The sequence below is a fragment of the Stegostoma tigrinum genome, chromosome 1 (assembly GCF_030684315.1).
Source record: "Stegostoma tigrinum isolate sSteTig4 chromosome 1, sSteTig4.hap1, whole genome shotgun sequence".
In the NCBI taxonomy this organism is placed as follows: Eukaryota; Metazoa; Chordata; class Chondrichthyes; order Orectolobiformes; family Stegostomatidae; genus Stegostoma; species Stegostoma tigrinum.
In genome coordinates this window covers 122,592,822-122,613,587 of record NC_081354.1, presented here as the reverse complement: position 1 = coordinate 122,613,587, position 20,766 = coordinate 122,592,822, and the positions used below count along the sequence as shown (strand labels likewise).

The following is a 20,766-nucleotide window of genomic DNA, read 5'->3' as shown; positions in this document are numbered from 1 at the left end:
ACATGCTGAGCTTTTCCAGCAATTTCTGCTTTTGCTTCTGATTTACAACATCTGCAGTTGTTTTGGTTTTTTTTAAGTTTATTCTACATTTGAAGAACAGGTGAAAGCTGAAGTCATTTACACTGAAAGCACAGGATCACCACTGAAGTGTAATGGTGTTTACTTGTCACTTAAGATTTGAGTTAAAAACATTACTTTCAAATTCAGCCATCATAGTAGATTTAACAAAAGTCATACACGGCATGATCGCTGAATACGTTTAAGACTGAATTGCACTGATTGGTGGCTGTCAGAGAGTAAACTGTGTTGGGGATGGACGGGAAAGAATATTTGAGGCCACAATCCAAGCAGACATGATCTGATGTGATCAATGGCTGAAAGACTACTCTTATTTTTGATCTAGAGTCATAGAGTCACACAGCACAGAGACAGACCCGTCAGTCTAACATGTCCATGCTGATCAGATTTACCAAACTCAACTCGTCCCATTTGCCTGTGTTTGGTCCCTATTCCTCTAAACTATTCCTATTCATATACCTGTCTAAATGACTTTTGAATGTTGTAAACGTGCCTGCATCTGCCACTTCCTCTGGCAGTTCATTCCATAAATACACCAGCCTCTATGTGAAAAAGTTGCCTCTTGGGTCGCTTTTAAGTTTTTTCCCACTCATCTTAAACCTATGCCCTCTAGTTTTGAACTCTCCTACCAGAGGGAAAAGACTTTTGCTATTCACCTTATCTATGCCTTTATAAAATCCCATTATAAAATCCCATTATAAAATTTATGATTTTATAAACCTCTACAAGGTCATCCCTCAGCCTCTTATGCTCTAGGGAAAAGAAAGTTCCAGCCTCTCCTTATACCTCAAATTATATGCTTGGATCTAAAATAACACATTCGTAGCAGGCCACGGCTAGAAAGAGCTACCATTTGCTGTAATTCATGAGCCGTGTGTGCTTGCACTCTTGTGTCTGAAGGAGAAGACTGTGGGTTCAAGTTGCATTCCAGAAACCTGACTATAAAAAAAACCCAAGGCTCACACTCCAGGAAAATTAGCTCGTGGAGTGTGAGCTGAGGGAGTACTGCACCATCGAATGCTCTGGCTTTTAGGTGACATATTGGACAGAGGTTCCATCTGTTCTTTCAGAGGAATGTAAAAGATCCAAGAGTACTGTTTTGATGAATTGCAGAGGAGTGTTATCTCTGGTACAGAAGCAAAATACTGCACTTTCTGGAAGTCAGAAACAAAAACAAAACAAAAAGTTGGAAATACTCTGGAAGTTAGGCTGTATTTCTAGGGAGAAACAAATTAAACATTTCAGTTAATATTAAGCTAGCTCTGATGAAAGATCATCCATCTGAAACATGAACCCTATTTTGGCCCATAGACGATACCTGATCTGCTGAGCATTTATTATATTTTGGTTTTATTAAGTTACACCTGGTGTCTTGCCAATATTTATCTATCAATTAACATTCCTTAAAAATAAATCAGGTTATCTGGTCTTTATCACATTGGTGTTTATGCAATTTTGCTTCAATGCTTTGTTTCTTACAACGGTATCTACACTTCAAAATAAGCTCGTGCAGCATTTTGAGAGACAAAGCCATCCTGAAAGACACAAGTGAAATGCAATGTCTCATTTATCTTTTACAATGTTCAATGTAGAATAAATGAAATGTATAAGCTGAAGGTTGGAAAAAAGTTTGCAGATCCTTAAAGTAAACCATGAATTTTGACAGATCACAGAGATGAGTTGGTTACGAAGCACTGATATTGAAATGTATCCTTATCATTCTTGTGCATCAGACTGTAAGAAATTTATCTTTCGCTACTTTATACGTTAGTTCAATTTAATGAAATGCAAACTGTGCTTGCAGAAGACAAGAATGATGGAGATGTACATCATCTCCAAATACCAATTTTCCAATTAATTTGACAGCATCACATTTTGGCAAGGTATTGTGATGTTGATATCCCTCAACCTTGGCACCTTACTAGAGGTGGCCAAATCCACATTGACAGTATGCCATTGTTTTCCACATTAAATGAGATAACTTTATGTTACAGCCTACAAGTAACCTAAACAGATGCGATTTACAAAAAAATCAGGCTGGAAAACTCCTCTATGCTGAAATGAGCTTTACACAGAACACTTAGAAATAGCTGCACGATGATATTTATTGCAATGTTAGACAATCAACTATATTTGCATTAATTCTTGGTACGTCACAGAATACAATCCATATATGATTCAATATATGAAACCAGATCGCCAAAATTGTAAATTTCTCTCGGAAAACAGACACAAAAATGATCAACAGTAATTTAAATTATTCATTTGCAACAGGCTGGTGTTACGAATGTTGAAATTACTAACCCAAAACACATTCTTTTTATCTGAATGACAGTGAGTAAACAAGGCCTGCATTCATATAAAAAAAACTGTACCTGTTTTGTGTCTGTATTCTTACCTGGAAACATGCAGTATTTTGCTGCAGATACACTAATATGATTCAGGTTGATTCCTATGCAATAGACAGAACACAGAAACATTTGATCTTAGACGGTTGGTGTGGGGAGTGGGCCACCAAATTGAGTCCTGACTTACTACGTGGATCGATTCTTGATGAGAGGGGTTCTTTTAATGTTTGCAGAATATGACCGTGTAGTATTGCACAAGAGATATTTTATGCAGACATCTTTGCTACCTAGAACGGGCACATTTTGGTCACTCCTAATGCACAAACTTTTATAGGTTAGCCAGTGTGCATGCACAAAACTTTTATTTATGAAGCTCAATGTCAAATCAGAACAGACCTTATTTTCTTGCTGTCTCGGAGGTTATCAAAACAGATAAACTATTTGATAACCCATAGCAACACAGTCCTACCTTGTTGGAGGCCATCTCACTGACAGAATTCCTGGTCTGCAGAGTCTCCAGCTGGTCCAGGCACCAGTCAAGCTCCTCCAGGGTCTCTGTTGCAAGTTTTTGGTAGGCCTCTTCTGCGAATAGACAGATGAATGGGAGTTCAGCTTTTGAACTTTTTACAGGGCTAGCAGTGATATTGTAAGGGTCCACCATGCCACACAAAGCCATATTCGAATGACCAGAGCTCACACATGAGTTGTCCTTCATAATGTTTCCTCAACAACAAAAAAAACCTCTGAAAAATATCTCTCTTCTGTTGTCAAACCAAAGCAGCCACAATAGTTTGGTGATCTTCTTCTGGAGGAGAGGGAACACACAGTTGTACATCCGTCAGTCAGAAACACAACATGATGAATGAAGAATTCTCTCTTTGTCCACCTTTCAGTCTACTGGTATTATTAAACTCAGAAATGAACACACTTATGCAGTCTGCAGAATATTTTCCAGAAAGTAGTAAAAGCCTTTATCCTGAGCCAGGTAGTTGAGTCAGTTTCCCACTGCCCATGAAAATCTCTCCATGACGATCTCAATATTTTTTCTAACCACACCAGTACTACACAGCTGGATGGGTAAAGCCGTATAGACGAACCAGCAAGTCCTCTCAATAGTCACTCATACAATGTACATTTCAGTCCGAACAAATAAGAAGAAAGAGGGTTTCCTGGTTTTGCTCAGTTTATGACATCCAAACTGTCACATCATTTTATGAAAATCTAATCATTTCCATCTTCCTAGCACTTCAGTCAGTTAGTGAACTCTTATGTGGCATCACACATTTAACAAAGTCTTTTCTTTGAACCACAACCAAAAGCGCTAGTACACTGTACAAGCAAGGGCCAGGCTGAACAGAAATCCTGGCGTAGATCTCCACAGAGGATCAGGACCTGGAAATACTCCAGTGAGAGGTGTGGAAATTAAAATAGATCAGGTTTCTATGAAATTACTTTCAAAAAGAATTGAGGCATCAAACAGAGAATCAGTTTCTGAACATTTTATTCGTTCTTGCTTTTTTTGCACTGTATGGAATTTGGAGAAATAATTTGCATGGGCAGAGGGCACATGCAAGAAAATCTTCACATTACCAAATAAAAGTTTACTTGGAAGTGGCTCTGGGTCAGTGGTTCCATACTAGGAAATACGATTTTTAATCAAAAGGATATTTAAATTTAAACTTCAATTTATATTGAACATGGTGAAGCTACAGCTACGGCGTATCTTGCATTGCTCTGAAGCACAATGTGTTTTGCAACAACACGAAATTTACAATATTGCTGTATTGTCGGACCGCTTCCCCTGATTGAACGTTTGGAACTAAGAATGGGCTAGGCATCCTGTAACCTCCCATTGTTACTTCATCTTACTTACAGGGCAGGCAATGGCTTAGCGGTAATATCGCTGTACTGTTAATCCAGAGACTCACATAATGTCCTTGTGATCTTGGTTTGAAATCTGTCGCGGCAGATAGTGGAATTTTAATTCGATAAATATCTACAATTAAGAGTCTAATGAGGACTGTGGATGCATTGTCAATTGTTGAAAAACTTCATCAGGTTCACTAATGGCCTTAAGGGAGGGAAACTGCCATCTTCACCTGGTCTGGACCACATGTGACTCCAGAAACACAGCAATGTGGTTGACTCTGAACTGCTGTTGGGGCCACTAGGGATCGGCAGTAGATACTGACCCAGCCAGAGACACCCTCATCTCATGAATAAATAAAAAAAATTAAGAATAAGCAGATTTGCTGAGTCCTGGCTGAAAGGCCAAGAATCCAAGAAGAAAAATTAGAAATTACTGGAAATTTCAGCAGATCTGGCAGCATCTGTGAACTGAAGAAGGGTCACTGGACCCAAAACGTTTACTCTGCTTTGTTTCCACGGATACTGCCTGACCTGTGAAGTTTTTCTCCCTGCAATTTCTGATGTTGTTTCTGATTTCCAGTATCTACATTTCTTCGGTGTTTGGGGCTTTTGAATTGCAGCGTCTGCTTGCTCCAAATAAGGTTATTGAGTGAAAGGAGTCAAATGTTTAATTTGCCAGGAGTTTCCATTTTTGGTCCTCACGTAAGGTCAAAACAGATAGATCTGGCATACTATTGGCTGCTTGTGGAACCCAGCCCAAAGGAACAGGATTGATTGCTTGCTGCTGGGACTACTGGAGAAAGAAGAATATCAAATACACGGAAAACATTTCAGAAGTAACTTCTAGGAGAAACCTGACAAAGCTCCCAGCTCACTCACCACAGCTCCCAAGGTAGGCACTGGCCTAGTGGTCTTTGGCAGACGCTCTTGTTCTATCACCAGAGACACCGGTATTTACCATGACTTTTTTTTAGTGAACAGGCACCGTCCCATCCTTATAAGACATTGGCACTAGCACTAGAGGTCCTGTGGAGGATCAGTTTCCCACAATGTTCAGGACCGAGTTTGATAGATTTGAGGATATGAACGACATTGAGGGAATACGTGAATTGCATTGGAAAATGGGACTGAAGTAGAAAATGAGGGGTTTGTTGAATGATGGAATAGATTTGAGACACCAAATAGCCTAGTTCTGCTTGTATTTCCTACATTCCTATTAACATTGGGCTGACAAGTGGCAAGTAACATTCTCAGTACACAAATGCCAGGCAATGACCATCTCAAACAAGAGACAATCTAACCACTGGTCCTTGACATTTAATGATGTGACCATCACTGAATCCTCAATTATCAACATCCTGGGGACTATCATTGACCAGAAACTCAACTAGACTCGCCAGATATCAACATTGGCTACAAGAGCAGGTCAGAGGTTAGGAATACTGCAGCAAATAACTCACCTCCTGACTCCCCAAGGCCTGTCACCATAAACAAGGCACGAGTCAGAAGTGAGATGGAATAATCCCCACTTGCCTGGATGGGTGCAGCTCCTACAACACTATAGAAGTTTGACATCATTCAGGACAGGGCAGCCTACTTAGCTTGCAGCACAACCATAAGCAGCCACTTCCTCCAACAACACTCAATAGCTATGTACTATCTACAGAATGCACAGCAGAAATTCACATAAAGATCCTTAGATATCATCTTCCAACCCCATGACTACTTCCATCTAGAAGGATAGAGCAGCAGATATATGGCAACATGACCAGCTGAAAATACTCCTCCAAGTCACTGACTTTCCAACTTTGAAATATATTTCCATTCCTTTAGTGTTACTGGGTCAAAATCTTGGAATTCCTTCCCTCGGGGTATTCCATCCCAAAACATATGGACTGGAGTGGTTCGGGAATATGGCTCACTACCACATTCTGAACAGCAACTATATTTTTTCCGATTCCTTTGTGGAATGTGGATGTCGCTAGCTGGCCAGTGTTACTTGCCCATCCCTACTTGCCCTTGAGGTGGTGGTGAGGAGCTGCCTTCCTGAACCGCTGCAGTCCACCTGACTCAAGATGGCATTAGGGAGGATTCCAGGATTTGGACCCAGCAACAGTGAAGGAACAGCAATATATTTCAGAGTCAGGATGGTGGGTGGCTCGGAGGGGAACTTGCAGGTAGTGGTGTTCCCAAATATCTGCTGCCCTTGACATTCTAGATGGAAGTGGTTGGGGGTTTGGAAGGTACTGTCTGAGGATCTTTGGTGAATTTCTGCAGTGCATCTTGTACAGAGTACACGCTGCTGCTACTGAGCACAGTGGTGGAGGGCATGGATGCTTGTGGATGTAGTGCCAACTAAGTAAGCTGCTCTGTCCTGAATGATGTCAACTTTTGGAGTGTTGTAGGAGCTGCATTCATGCCAGGCAAGAGGGGAGTATTCCATCACAGTCTTGGCTTGCACCTTATAGATAGTGGGCAGGCTTTGAGGAGTCAGGAGGTGAGTTATTCGCGGCAGTACTCCCAGCTTCTGGCCTACTCTTTAGCCACTGTATTTATGTGGTGAGTCCAGTTGAGTTTCTGGTCAATGGTAACCTCCAAGATGTTGATAGTGGGGGATTCAGTGATGGTAACACCATTGATTGCCACGGGGTGGTGATTAGATTGTCTCTTATTGGTTACGGCCATAGCCTGACATGTGTGGCACGAAAGTCATCTGCCACTTGTTAGCTCAAGCCTGGATATTGTACAGATCTTGTGAACATGGGCTGCTTCAGTGTCTGAGCAGTTGCGAATGGTGCTGAGAATTGTGCAATCATCAGCGAACATCCCCACTTCTGAACTTATGACAGATGAAAGGTCTTTGATGAAGCAGCTGAAGATGGTTGGGCCAAGGACACTACTCTGAGGAGCTCCTGCAGAAAGGTCTTGGAGCTGAGATGATTGACCTCCAACAAACATCTTCCTATGTGTCAGGTATGACTCTAACCACTGGAGAGTTTGCTCCCCCAATGCCCACTGATTCCAGCTTTGTTAGGGCTCCTTGATGACACACTGATTTGAATGCAGCTTTGATGTCAAGGGCTGTCAATTTCACCTCACCTCTGGAATTTAGCTCTTTTGTCCATGTTTGAACCAAGGCTGTAATGAGGTGAGAAGCTGACAGGCCCTGTCTAAACCCAAACTGTGTCACTGAGCAGGTTATTGCTGAGCAGGCGCTACTTGTTAGCACTGTTGATGACATCTTCCATCACTTTACTGATAATCGAGAGGAGACTGATGGGATGGTAACTGGCCAGGTTGGAGTTGTCCTACTTTTTGTGCACAGGTCATACTTGGGCAATTCTCCACATTGTTGGGTAGATACCAGTGTTGTAACTGTACTGGAACAGCTTGACTTTGGGATTGGCAAGTTCAGGAGCACAAGTCTTCAGTACTATTGCCAAAATGTTGTCAGGGCCCGTAGCCTTTGCATTATCCAGTGTCTCCAACCATTTCTTGATATCACACAGAGTGACGACTGCTATCTGTAATGCCAGGGTTCACTGAAGGAGACTGAGATGGATCATCACTTCTGGCTGAAGATTGCTGCCAATCTTTCAGCCTCATCTTTTGCACTGATGTGCTGGGCTCTCCCATCATTGAGGATGGGGATATTTGTGGAGCCTCCTCCTCCAGTGAGTTGTTTAATTGTCCATCACCATCCACAAGTGGATGTGGCAGGACTGCAGAGCTTAGATCTGATCTGTTGGTTGTGGCATCGCTTAGCTCTGTCTATTTCTTGCTGCTTTCACTGTTTGGCATGCCAGTAGTCCTGTTTGGTGGCTTCACCTGGTTGATACCTCATTTTCAGGTCTGCCTGGTGCTGCTCCTGGCATCCCCTCCTGCATTCTTCATTGAACTAGTGTTGATCCCCTGGCTTGATGGTAATGGTTGAGTGGGGAATATTCCGGGCCATGAGATTATAGGATGGTGATGGAGTACAATTCTACTGCTGTTGATGGCCCACAGTGCCTCATGGATGCCCAGTCTTGAATTGCTAGATCTGTGTGAAGTCTGTCCCATTGAGCACTGTGATCGCGCTATTAAATATGATGGAAATTTTTCTCAATGTGAAGGCAGGACTTTGTCTCCACAAGGACTGTGTGATGGTGACGCTTGCTGATACCGTCATGGGCAGATGCAACTGCAGCTGGGAGATTAGTAAGGATGAGGTCAAGTATGTTTTTCCCTCTTGTTGATCCCATCTCTACCTGCTGCAGACCCAGTCTAGAAGCTATGACCCTTAGGACCCACCCAGCTCGATCAGTAATACTGCTGCCGACCACTCTTGGTGGTGGACATTGAAATCTCCCACCCAGAGTACATTCTTTGTCCTTGCCATCTCAGTGATTCCTCCAAGTGTTGTTCAACATAGAGGAATACTGATTCATCAGCTGAGGAAGGACGGTATATGGTAATCGGCAGGAGATTTCATTGCCTGTGTTTAACTTGAAGCCACGAGACTTCATGGGGTCCAGAGTCAATGTGGCGTCTCCTAGAGCAACACCCTCCCGACTGTAGACCACCATGCCACTATCCTGCATGGGTCTGTCCTGCCGGTGAGACAGGACATATTCAGGGATGGTGATGGTGCTGTCTGGGACATTACCTGTAAGGTATGATTCTGTGAGTATGACTAGGCCAGGCTGTTACTCAACTAGTCTGTGAGACAGCTCTCCCAATTCTGACACTAACCCCCAGATGTTAGTGAGGTGGGCTTTGCAGAATTGACAGGGCTGTTACTGCCGTTGTCTTTTCTGGTGCCGAGGTCAATGCCAGGTGATCTGTTTGATCTCCTTTCTTTGAGACTTTGTAGCAATTGGTACAATGGAGTAGCTTGCTCAGCCATTTCAGAGTTGACAGTCAATTGAGAGTCAACCATGTTGCTGTGGGTCTGCAGTCACATGTAGGCCAGATTAGGTAAGGATGGCAGTTTCCTTCTCTGGAGGACATTACTAAATCAGATGGGTTCTTCCAACAATCGACAATGATTTCATGGCGACCAGCAGACACTTAATTCCAGACTTTTTAAAATTGAATTAAACTTCCACCATCTGCTGTGGTGGGATTTGAACCTGGGTCTCCAGAACACCTGCCGGTTTTCTGGATTAAAAGTCTAGTAATAATACCACTCGGCCATCGCCTACTATAGATGGTGATGGCCAGCCAGCGACAACCATGTCCAATGAGTGATTTTAAAAACCACAATTCCTCACGTCTCAGGTAGTTATGGCTCAATGGCTAACCGAGCTTTGTTACTGCATTCTGACAGAAAGGAGACAAAACTCATCTTTTGCAGCAACACAGTAACAGGTAATTGATAGTCAGTTTTATACACCATCTATGCATTTTGAGCAACTGCCCAAGCCTAATTTAACTCCCAATATATTTTTTAACATCAATCTTTAAAATCGCTGTGCAGGAGTACATTGTGCCCATATGTCAATACACTTGGCCTGATTTTAACCTTGCCTGCCTAACGGGAGGGGAATGTGTCAATGCTTAAAACGGTGATGGAATGCCTTATTTCCTTCCCAAAATGTTTGCATCTCAGATCATTTTAAGAATAATATTTCTGGCAATAGGGCTGTCTGCCTCAGACAAATAAGGTCTCCTAAACAGTTAAATGTCAAGTGGCAGGATGCGATGATGAAATCCAGACTCCAAAGCAATCCTTCACATATACCAAACGGAAAACAAAAACGAAAGAAGTGTGAATGCCGGTAATCAGAAACAGAAGCTGAAATGGCTGGAAAATATCAGCAGGTCCGGCAGCATCTGAGAAGATTCAGAATAAGGGTCATCAGACCTGAAATGCTAACTCTGCTTTCTCTCCACAGATGCTGCCTGACAAGCTGGATTTTTACAGCAATTTCGGCTTTTGTTCTTGTATGTATGCTGGTAGCCAGTTCTAACAGCACGGGTGGTTTGTGGTAGGCCAAAGATTAGTGAACTCAGGGCAACAGCTTCAGCTGTGTAAACACCTTGCGAGCTCAGTCCGGTGTATGGAGTCATAGAGATATACAGCATGGAAACAGACCCTTTGGTCCGACTCATACATACCGACCAGATAGCCGAGATAAATCTAGTCCCATTTGCCAGCATTTGACCCATGTCCCTCGAAACCCTTACTATTCATATACCCATCCAGATGCCTTTTAAATGTTGTAATTGCACCAGCCTCCAGTTCCTCTGGCAGCTCATTCCATGCATGCACACCTTCTGCATGAAAAAGTTGCCTCTTAGGTCCCTTTTAAATCTTGCCCTTCTCACTTTAAACCTATACCCTGTAATTTTGGAATCACCCACCCCAAGGAAAATACCTTGTCTATTTACCCTATCCATGCCCCTTTATGATTTTGTAAACCTCTATAATGTCACCCCTCAGCCTCCGATGCTCCAGGAAAACAGCCCCAGTCTATTCAGCCTCTCCCTATAGCTGAAACCTTACAATCCCCGGCAACATCCTTGTAAATTTTTTCTGAACCTTTTCAAGTCTCACAACATCCATCCTATAGCAGGGAGACCAGAATTGCACACAGTATTCCAATATTGGTCTAACCAATGTTTTGTACAAGCGCAACATGACCTCCCAACTCCTATACTCAGTGCACTGACCAATAAAGGCAAGCATGTGAAATGCCTTCTTCAGTATTCTGACTACCCTGTGATTCCACTTTCAAGGAACTATGAACAATGCAATTGCATGTTTCAAAGAGAGCAAATATGACAGAGATCTTCCTGTATGTGAGCAATGACTGCTTCTTTGCCTAAGAAGATCTCAGTGGTATTGCACACTTTGTAATCATCAATGAACATCCCCACCTCTGACTTTATGATGGAGGGAAGGTCATTGATGAAACAGCCAAAGATGGTTGGGTCTAGGACACCACCCTGAGGAATTCCTGTGAAGATGTCCTGAGACTGACATATCTGACCTCAAATAGCCATCACCATTTTCCTTTGTGCCAGCTATGACACCAACCAATGAAGGATATTTCACTGATTCTCACTGACTTCAGTTTTGCCAGGACTCACTGATGCCAAACTCAGTCAAATGTAGCCTTGACAGAAAGGGCAGTCAGTCTTACCGCATCTCTGGCATTCAATACTTGTGCCCATGATTGGACCAAAGCTGTAATGAAGTCTAGATCTACGTGATCCTGAAGGAATCCAAACTGACCACTAGTGAACAGGTTCAGCTGTATAAGAGCTGCTTGATAGCATTGGTGCTGATACCACTTATCACTTTGCAGATAATTGAGAACAGAAAATGGGGTGATAATTAGTCAATTTTAATTTTGCCTTTTTTTTTTACACACAGCACATGCTTGTGCAATTTTCTACATTGACAGGTGGACGCCAAAACCATCACGGAATAACTTGGCCAGGGATCCAGCTTGTTCTCGCGCATCTTCAGCACTACAGTTTGAATAGTGTCAAGTTGGCTAGTCTTTGCAGCATCCAGTATGCTAAACTGCTTTTGGATTTCACAAGGAGTGAGTTGAATTGGCTGATATTTTTGATTCTGAGAATCTTAGCTGAAAGTCAAGATGAATCATCCACTCAGCATTTTCTGGCCAAAGACAGTTGCAAATGGTCAAAACTTGCGCTTCATACTGACATCCTGGCCTCTGCCATTATTCTGGAGGGCGATCTTTTTGCAGCCTCACTCGTCCGTTAATTTTTAATTGATTACTACCATTCATAACTGGATTTGGCAGGACAGCAGGTTTTTGATTTACTCCTCTGACTGGGGGACAAGCGAGGTAGTGGTGCAGGGCACTATAAGGTAGACCACATCCATCACAATATATCAAAACTATATGTCCAAAACGGAAATTAAGCATGTTATTGACTTTTTACACTGTTACTGAAGACTTCTTTTTCGAGCCACACAGTCTTCGTGCTGGTTCACCACTAAATTCCTGTCATTACTTAGTACTTTCATGCGTAACAGTGGCTCAAAGTGGGAGTTTCTTTTGGTAACAGGTACCTTTTAAATGCGTCATAAAATAATTAGGTAAAACGCAGTAAAATTGCCCAGTAATTTGACCTTCATTTCTGTATATGGCAAGTTACTATTAGAAACATCTCGGCATTAAAGGCTTCTTTGTAAAAACAAAATGTAAACTGCTTTTCACAGCATTTGCACTGAAGTTTATTGGATATGTAATGTTATTTGGATGTTTTAAATAAAAGAATGTTGTTTGTGGAGGAGGCGTGGTCAAGAATTGATTCTTTTGAGTTTAAAGTGAAATCAAAAAAAATCCATTGGTCTGTTTGTCCACTGCCTTAGACTACAGCAAGCAGGAAGCACTGCTGGTGAGTGACGTGGCTTCATACCAAATGAAATGCAATAACCACAATAACAGTAAAAACATACACCTACTTTCCAGCTTCAGCAACAAGAGATACCTTACACGAGCAAACACTGAGTGACAGTAATCAGCACAGGCTGCTGTTGAATAAACTGCTGAACAAGTTTGAAAATGAGAGAGGTGAATTTTTATGCATATTTCTTGATGGATATATGACAATTCCAAACGTGTAACCTAAACAAAATAAAAGCACACCTAGCAAGAATATATATGTGCTGATCTTCTGAGTTTGATGTTTATGCCTCTCGACATCATGGTGTCATAAAGTTTCAGATTTCAGCTATCCCCTCCATTACTGGCAACAGATCTCAGCACAGCAACATTTCTCTTCTAAATCCTCCTACTCAATAAATCATCTAAATCTCTTCTTTTCCCGACCATCATTGTAAATTGTCCATTCAGGTCAACTTTTCCCTTCTTGTCCTCTTTCCATCATCCAATATGATATCTCATCCAAAAATGTCTCTGCTTCCTGAGGTTCACTAACGACACCGAACAATTTCACCACAAGAGAATTTTTCTTCGCTCCCACAGCATGTTGGCCTTCAAAAGTATTTCAACTTTGTACCCAGAAATTCTTTGTCTTATCCCTGAGGAATGAACTCCTGCGTGTGTACATATAAGGACAGCTGCTGGTTAAAATTGTGACTCTCTCTATTGTCAGTTTACGTGCCATTACAAACGTCCTCAAAGGTTCATATTCAAATCATTGTTCTCGCCTCTCTGATAATGAATTCTAGTGCTTTCATAAGTTTAAAAAAAGGATGGTTTGCCCTCTTTTTCCACTTCTGTTGTCTCTCTCCCTTCATTCCAAATTCATATCTGTCCTCTTTCACTTGTTTCTCACTATATCGTAATTTCTTGATCTCCCATTATTTAATTTTCCTGAGGCATTTCATTGTTTTCAGAAGTGGCACACTGCCACTAAACTAGTAAGTCAAGGATTTGAGATCTTGCTGTAAACTTCACCTTTCTTACCAGTCTGACACGTCAAGTAAAGGAAAAACACGCATTTATATAGCACCTTTCGCAACCCCGAAATATCCCAAAATGTTTTACAACAAAAAGCCAATAAAGTAATTTCCATATGTTGTCAATCTTGTAATGTGGGAGACACATAGCAAGCACCTTAAAACCTCAATGTGATATTGACTAGGAAACTTGTTCCCATGTTGTTGCTTTATATACAAGATTGATCAAAATACCAGACAGATGTCCTTTGCTCTTCCTGAAATAGTGTCAAGGCACTATTGATAACGATCTGAGAGGGAAGATAGGGTGGATGTTGAGGGGTACTATCTCCTGGCTGGAAGTTCTAGAGCTAGCTGGCACAGTCTCAGGATATGGCATTGAAGATGTTTGGCTGAAATTCGGAAAAAAAATCTCGTCTTCCCAAGCAGTTCAGAACAATTTAAGATTATCAGTCAGACACACCAAACATGATTAAGTTGTGATTTAATTTGCTAAATTTTACATACACTCATTTAGGCCCTGTTATTTGTAGGCAAAGTAAATACGTCCACATTTTGCAACTTTTTCAAAGAGGAAAGGGCAGCCTATCCTTGTTGCATTCCCAATCTCCATTTTAGCAATATTTTTAAGATCTACACTTAAACCAGACAATTATTTAGTTAAGTGTTGTTGGAAATTACTTGCCCATGGTGTTGTGGGGGTGCTCAGTCATTCAGTATATTCAAAAGTGAGATTCAGATGTTTCGACGCTAAAGGAATGAAAGGATGTGGGGCTAGAGCAGGAAAGTAGAAATGAAATTAAAGATCAGGTATGATCTTATCAAATAATAGGACAAGCTCAAGGGGCTGAATGGTCTACTCCCTACATCTTGCTCCTACTTGCTTTGCTCATTCGATGAACCAGTGTCGGCCTGACAGAACAAACGACCTTCTCATGTGGTGTAACTCTTCTGTGATTCTTATGTTTTCACGAGACACTGAACTAAGACTTTGACAGATGCACAAACTGATTTCTGCAGCAAATGAAATGTGAGGTCTGCAAACTACTCTGGCACACACACACACACACACCTCTTTTTCTTCTCAAGTCCATTTTCTGCTGAAGCTTCCTTCGATGATCTAGCTATCATTTTCACATCAGTCTGACTTAAGCGTAGTAGTTGCAGGATACAGACTTTTCAAAATTTGCCCACGATATCTCACAAATGACAGACTCAAGTGTCTTGACAAATTGAAAATGATGTTACAAAGAGCTATAGTGTGATGAAGGGGAGGTGATGGCCTAGTGATATTATCGCTGGACTGTTATCCAGGGACCCAGATAATGTTCTGGGGACCCGGGTTCGAATCGCGCAGTGGCAGATGGCAGAATTTGAATTCAATAAATATCTGGAGTTAACAATCTAATGGTGACTGTGAATCCATTGTCAAGTGTCAGGACATCTAGTTCACTACGGTCCTTTAGGGAAGGAAATTCCATCTTTACGTGGTCTGGCCTATATGTGATTCCAGACCCACAGCAACGTGGTTGACTCTGAACTGCCCTCTGGCAATTAGGGATGGGCAATAAATGCTGCCTAGCCAGCGATGCCCTCATCCCGTGAGTGAATAAAGAAAAAAAATGAAATGTTACGGACTTATTTTTAAATAAATTATTTTAATTAATATTCTCTTTATTTCAATTTTTATTTTGCCTTGAATAATAACAGTGAGCTTAAGGATGCTTATCTGTGCAATCTTCAGACAATGTCTTTGAATGCAGCAATAGATAATGCACTGAATCATATTCAATATTGTCTTCCTTTATACAGTCAAAGATACCCTGTGAATGATAGCTGCACCTTTATACATAATTATTTTTTCTTGAAATAACAACTTCATACAGAATAAGAACAGGCCGTAAATACCCAGTGAACCTGTTCTTACCATGAGGCTACTATAAATAGATTTCAATTATGAGGCAATTTCTACTCAGCCCTGCTGTTGTACCAGGAAATCAGGCAGGGGAAATGTTGATTTAGGCAAATTGCTTGCTGTGGTGAAGGGGTGAAATACCAGGGGACACAAGAAAAAAATGCAGAAGTTAGGAGCGAGAAAAGAAATGGAACATTTTCACCCAAAGGCTGAGAGCCGTTTATCAAAGAACAAGGCATTTTTTGAACTCACTAGCATCATCTGTCTCTGTTCCTGCTTCATTTCATCTATGCCTGAAATGCTCAGATATGACTTTGTTACCCTAGAGTCCACTATTCTAACATACACCTGGCTGAACTTCCTTGTTCTACCCTCCAAAAATTCAAAATTATTTCAAACTCAGCAGCGCGCAATTAACTTGCAACACAGTTCATTCACCTATCACTACTGCGCTGACTGACTACTATTTACACCTGTTCAGGCAACACCAAGATTTTAACCTTGTCATCTCTGTTTTCCTATTTCTCCATGTCATTGGCCCCTTGTTGTCATTATAATCTCTTTGAACCTTATATCACTCTGAAATACCTACGCTTCTCTAATTTCAGGCTAAGCATCTCTGACTCCACAAACTGCAGCCATGCTTTCAGATACTAAGGCCGTAAGCTCTGGCAATTTCTCCCTAAAGTCTCTCCAACTCTATTTCCTCCTTTTAGACACTTCTAAAACCTACTTTCTGGCCAAGGCTTTGGTCACATGTCCTTAATATCTCCACATGAATCAGTGTGGGTCATAAGATAATGCTCCTGCAAAGTGCCTTGGATTTTTTTTAAAATCGTGGTAAAGGTGCTGTAAAAAATACAATCTGTTTTATAGAAAAGCACAGAACATAAAGATATGTTGGGGTCAATTGTTCATGGTTCAGTCAGTAAAAGAGGGAAACAGTTGAGAAACTGAAGTTCTACTGGCGTTACTGAAATCCGTAATCACTCTGTGTTAGCTCAGTTGGCTGGATGGCTGGTCTTTGTGAGGGCTCATTTCCTATAGTGGCTGAGATCACCATGGAAGTTCTCCCTTCCCAACTTTGCCCCTTGCCTGAGGTGTGATGACCCCCTTAAGTTAAACTCATCACTAATCATCTCTCTCTCTAATGAGAGAGCAGCCCTATGGTACTCTGGGACTACGGTGACTTTAATAACTCAACTGAACATCATCATGTAGTTTGAAGCACTGCTTAACAGCTTTCTGGCATTAGCTAGGGAACAGATTTTCTGCCCATGCAACTCTCCAATGCAGAAGACATATCCTTCTGGAAAATGTGCAAAGTAAGGCAATAGTTCATTACTATATTTGAAAAAACAACCTGTTTAATGTTTGCAAATATGCAGCTAAATACTTCTGACATGTTTATGCTTCTTGGTTAATGATAATGCATTGCTTGATTAAGTAACAAGTATATCGAATTGTTCCATATTTTCGCTTTAGTCTAGTCAAAGCTGCAAATACAGCACATGGTCACGACCATTTGACGTACTGACCTCCAAAGGGAAGGATCAGAACTAGAAAATAAAACACATGTACTACACAGCAGCTTCAGTGACGTGAGGAACATGCTGCTATAGCAGGAGGTTCCATTAACATGCCAAGTGAGAAACAGGAGGCTGGAAGAACACAGGAGGCCAGGCAGCATCCAGAGGAAAGGAGCAGGCAGCGTTTCGGGTATTTGCCTTCTTTGACTGGGCAGCCCTGTAGAAGGCTAATATCTGTAACACTGACTGCTCCTTTCCTCCAGATGTTGCCTGGCCTGCTGTGTTCTTCCAGCCTCCTATGTGTCTATCTTAGATTCCAGCATCTGCAGATTTTCTGTCTGTAACATACTCAGTGAAGCTTTCAAAGCTGGTTCTGTGCCAGTTTCTAAGTATCTGATAACACGTTCGTTCTGTTTGAATACACAATGGTCCCAAACATCTGCTTATTCACAAAAGACAACTGAAACCGCAATATGATGATAATAATTGTTTATTGTCTGGTAAAATGTGTTAGGATTGAAAGCACACACTTTTCTCCTGTGACAATCCCTTCAGAAACTTAGATTATCTTATGTTTATTTAGAATTACAATGTTAAAGCATACACAGAGTAAGAGTGAAGATGTCTTGTTTATCCTATTTAAATGAGTAAGAGCTACTGACGTGAGGAATAAAGCACAGTATGTATTTGTCTAATTGTTTATTGTACATTCTACTTACATTATACAAAACAGGATTACTGTTTACAATTATCCCCATGACTAGCAGTTGGAATGGGTGCAATGTTACTCCCCGAGAAGCTCTAGGCCAACATCACTGACTACATTTTCACTGAGCTTTCTAAGCTTAGATTAAATCAGGTCAGTTCTGGGAAGAGAAGCTGGACCTCAGTTACCACAAAACACAAGTCAGCACTTAGAAAGGTTATATTTGGGTTATGGGGAAAGAAACTGGGCTGTATTTCCTGTTCCTTATACTCCACTACCAAAACAAATGACCTAATTCAGCTTATTTTCTGTAAAGCATCAATAAAATTCCAAGAGCAATTTTTGTACAAAATGCATTAGTTTAATCTATTCTCGTGCACAATTTTGGACGTTCTTTCATTCCCTTTTTTCCTGAAGGACTGTAGTCATCCTGGTGTACAGTTCCATCGACAATGGGAGTGATCCAACTATATTTGTGCAACAAACTGCTCTTCAGGTACATAGCTTCTGATTTAAGAGCCACACGGCTTTTTTATTATTTTCTGGCTAGGCCAGGATTTACTATCCATCCGTAGTTGCCCTTGAGAAGGTAGTAGTGAGCTGCCATTTTGAACCACTGCAGTCCATATGATGTAAATACACCCAGAGTGCTGTTAGCAAGGGAGATACAGAATTTTAAGAAGTGACAATGCAATTCAAAGTTAGGAAAGTAAGTAGCTGGGAGGAGATCTTGCAGGTGGTGGTTCCTGCTATGTACCTTGGCTTGTTGGCACAGAGACATCACGAGCTTGGTGCTGTAAGAGAAGCCTCGATGAGTTTTTCCAGTGCCCCTTGTAGATTGTACACATTGTACACACTGTCCACTGGCGTGTGAGGAAGTGAGTGCTAAAGATAGGAGGGGCTGCCAATTCTATCATATTCCTGACTTGTGTCTTATGGATGGTGGTCAGGATTTGAGAATTCAGGGTGTGAGTCACAACCTGCAGAAATTGCAGCCTCTAATTCAGTCCGACATACCACAATAGTTATGTGGTTGGTCCAGTTCACTTTCTGGTCAACGGTACCCCTGAGGATGTTGGTGGTATGGGTTCAGTTATGGTAATTGCAGTGAGTGTTAAGGAGCAAGGGTTAGATTCTTTCTTGTTGGAAATGGTCATTACATGGCACTTCTGTAACTTAGATATTACTTCACTTAACAGCCAAAGAGTGGATGTGGTTCAGGTCTAGCTGCATTTTGAATCAGACTGTTCCAGTATCTGAGGTGTTGTGAATAGTACTGCACACTGTACAATAATCACTAAATATCTCTACCCGATCTTATGATGGAGGAAAGGTCATTAATGATGCAGCTGAAGCTGCTTGCCCCTAGGGTACTATCCTGAGGAACTCCTGCAGGAATGTATTGAAGCGGAGATGATTGGCCTCCTACAACCACAATAATTTTCCTTTATGCCAGGTATGGCTCCAATCATCAGAGGGGTTTCCCCAATTCCCATTGAGTCCAGTTTTGCTAGGGGCCCTGGATGCCATATTCAGTCAAATGCTGCCTGAGTGTAGGGGCAGTAACCCTGACCTCAAACAAAATAGAAGTAGAAGCAGAAGTCGATTCATTTGTGTTCCAAATCCCACATTCCTGTTTACCATTGATTGTCCTTGATTCCCCCGTCAAACAAGAATCTATCCACTTCTATTTTAAACTTATACAATGATCCCACTTACATGTTAGAAGGCAGAGGGTTCTACATTTGCACAACTCTCTGAAAAAAAATTCTTCTCATCTCTATCTTGAAAAGATGATCCCCAATGTTAAAACACTCAGCCCTAGCAATGGATTGACCCATATGAAAAAACACACTTTCCATGTTCAGGTTGTTAAGACTATTTATAATCGTATAAATTTCAATCACCTCTGTTCACTCTGCAAAATTCCAGTAAAATTAAGATCAATCAGTATGACCTTTCCTCATAGCACAATCTGCTCATTCCAGGTATCAATCTAGAAAACCTACTCTGAAACGCATCCAATGCTTTTATATCCTTCCCTAAATAACACTCAAACTACACACAGGATTCAAGATGTGGTCTCACAAGTATTGTGTATAACTGAAGCATTATATATTTACTCTTATGTTTAATTTCTCTCAAAATAAAGCACAGCATCCCATGAGCTTACTTGATTAGAAGTAGTAGGAGCTGCAGATGCTGGAGAATCTGAGATAACAAAGTGAGGAGCTGGATGAACACAGCAGGCCAAGCAGCATCTTAGGAGCACAAAAGCTGACGTTTTGGGCCTAGACCCTTCTGTCAGCTTTCCTGCTCCTAAGATGCTGCTTGGCCTGCTGTGTTCATCCAGCTCCACACTTTGTTATCTCAGCTTTCTTGATTACATGTCTGTATGCTAACATTTTGTAACTCATGTACCTCATTTTCTCCATTTAAGGAATACTTTGCTCTTTTGTCTTTCCTAACAAAGTGAACAGCTTCACATTTTCCCAAGTAATACTCCATCTGTTAATTTTTTTTTAAACCGCTCAACCTACTTATATCTATCTACGATTTCAGATGTCTTTTTCACCTTCCTACTTATCTTTGCATTTTTGTGAACTTAGCTGCCATGTGTTTGCTCCTCTCATTTAAATAATTGATATAAGTTGTAAAAAGCTGAGGGACAAGCACAGATACCTGTGGGATTCCACTGGTCATGTCCCGACAGTCAGATTTGTGCAAACTCTCCGTTTTATGCCAAGTAGCTAATGTTCTATCTATGCTAATACTTTACCTCCTACACCATGTGATATTAATTTCTGCAGTGACCTTTCATGTGGCACCTTATCAAATTCCTTATGCAAATCTGATTGTACCATGACTACAGGCTCCTCGTTATCCACAGGGCATGGAACTCCTTCAAAGAACATTAAGAAATTGGTTAA

At 41.3% G+C, this 20,766-nt stretch overlaps 1 protein-coding gene across 9 annotated transcripts in view; it reads right to left on the bottom strand.

Moving 5' to 3' along the window:
- The window catches only part of pde4d (phosphodiesterase 4D, cAMP-specific), a 1,334,021-nt gene that overhangs the window by 74,338 nt on the left and 1,238,917 nt on the right, over positions 1–20,766 (bottom strand). For all 9 annotated transcript variants that reach the window (XM_048534576.2, XM_059648315.1, XM_048534564.2 and 6 more), the window contains one exon: positions 2,896–3,008. In XM_048534576.2, coding sequence (XP_048390533.1) covers positions 2,896–3,008 — 113 coding nt within the window. The remainder of the gene's footprint in view (positions 1–2,895; positions 3,009–20,766) is intronic.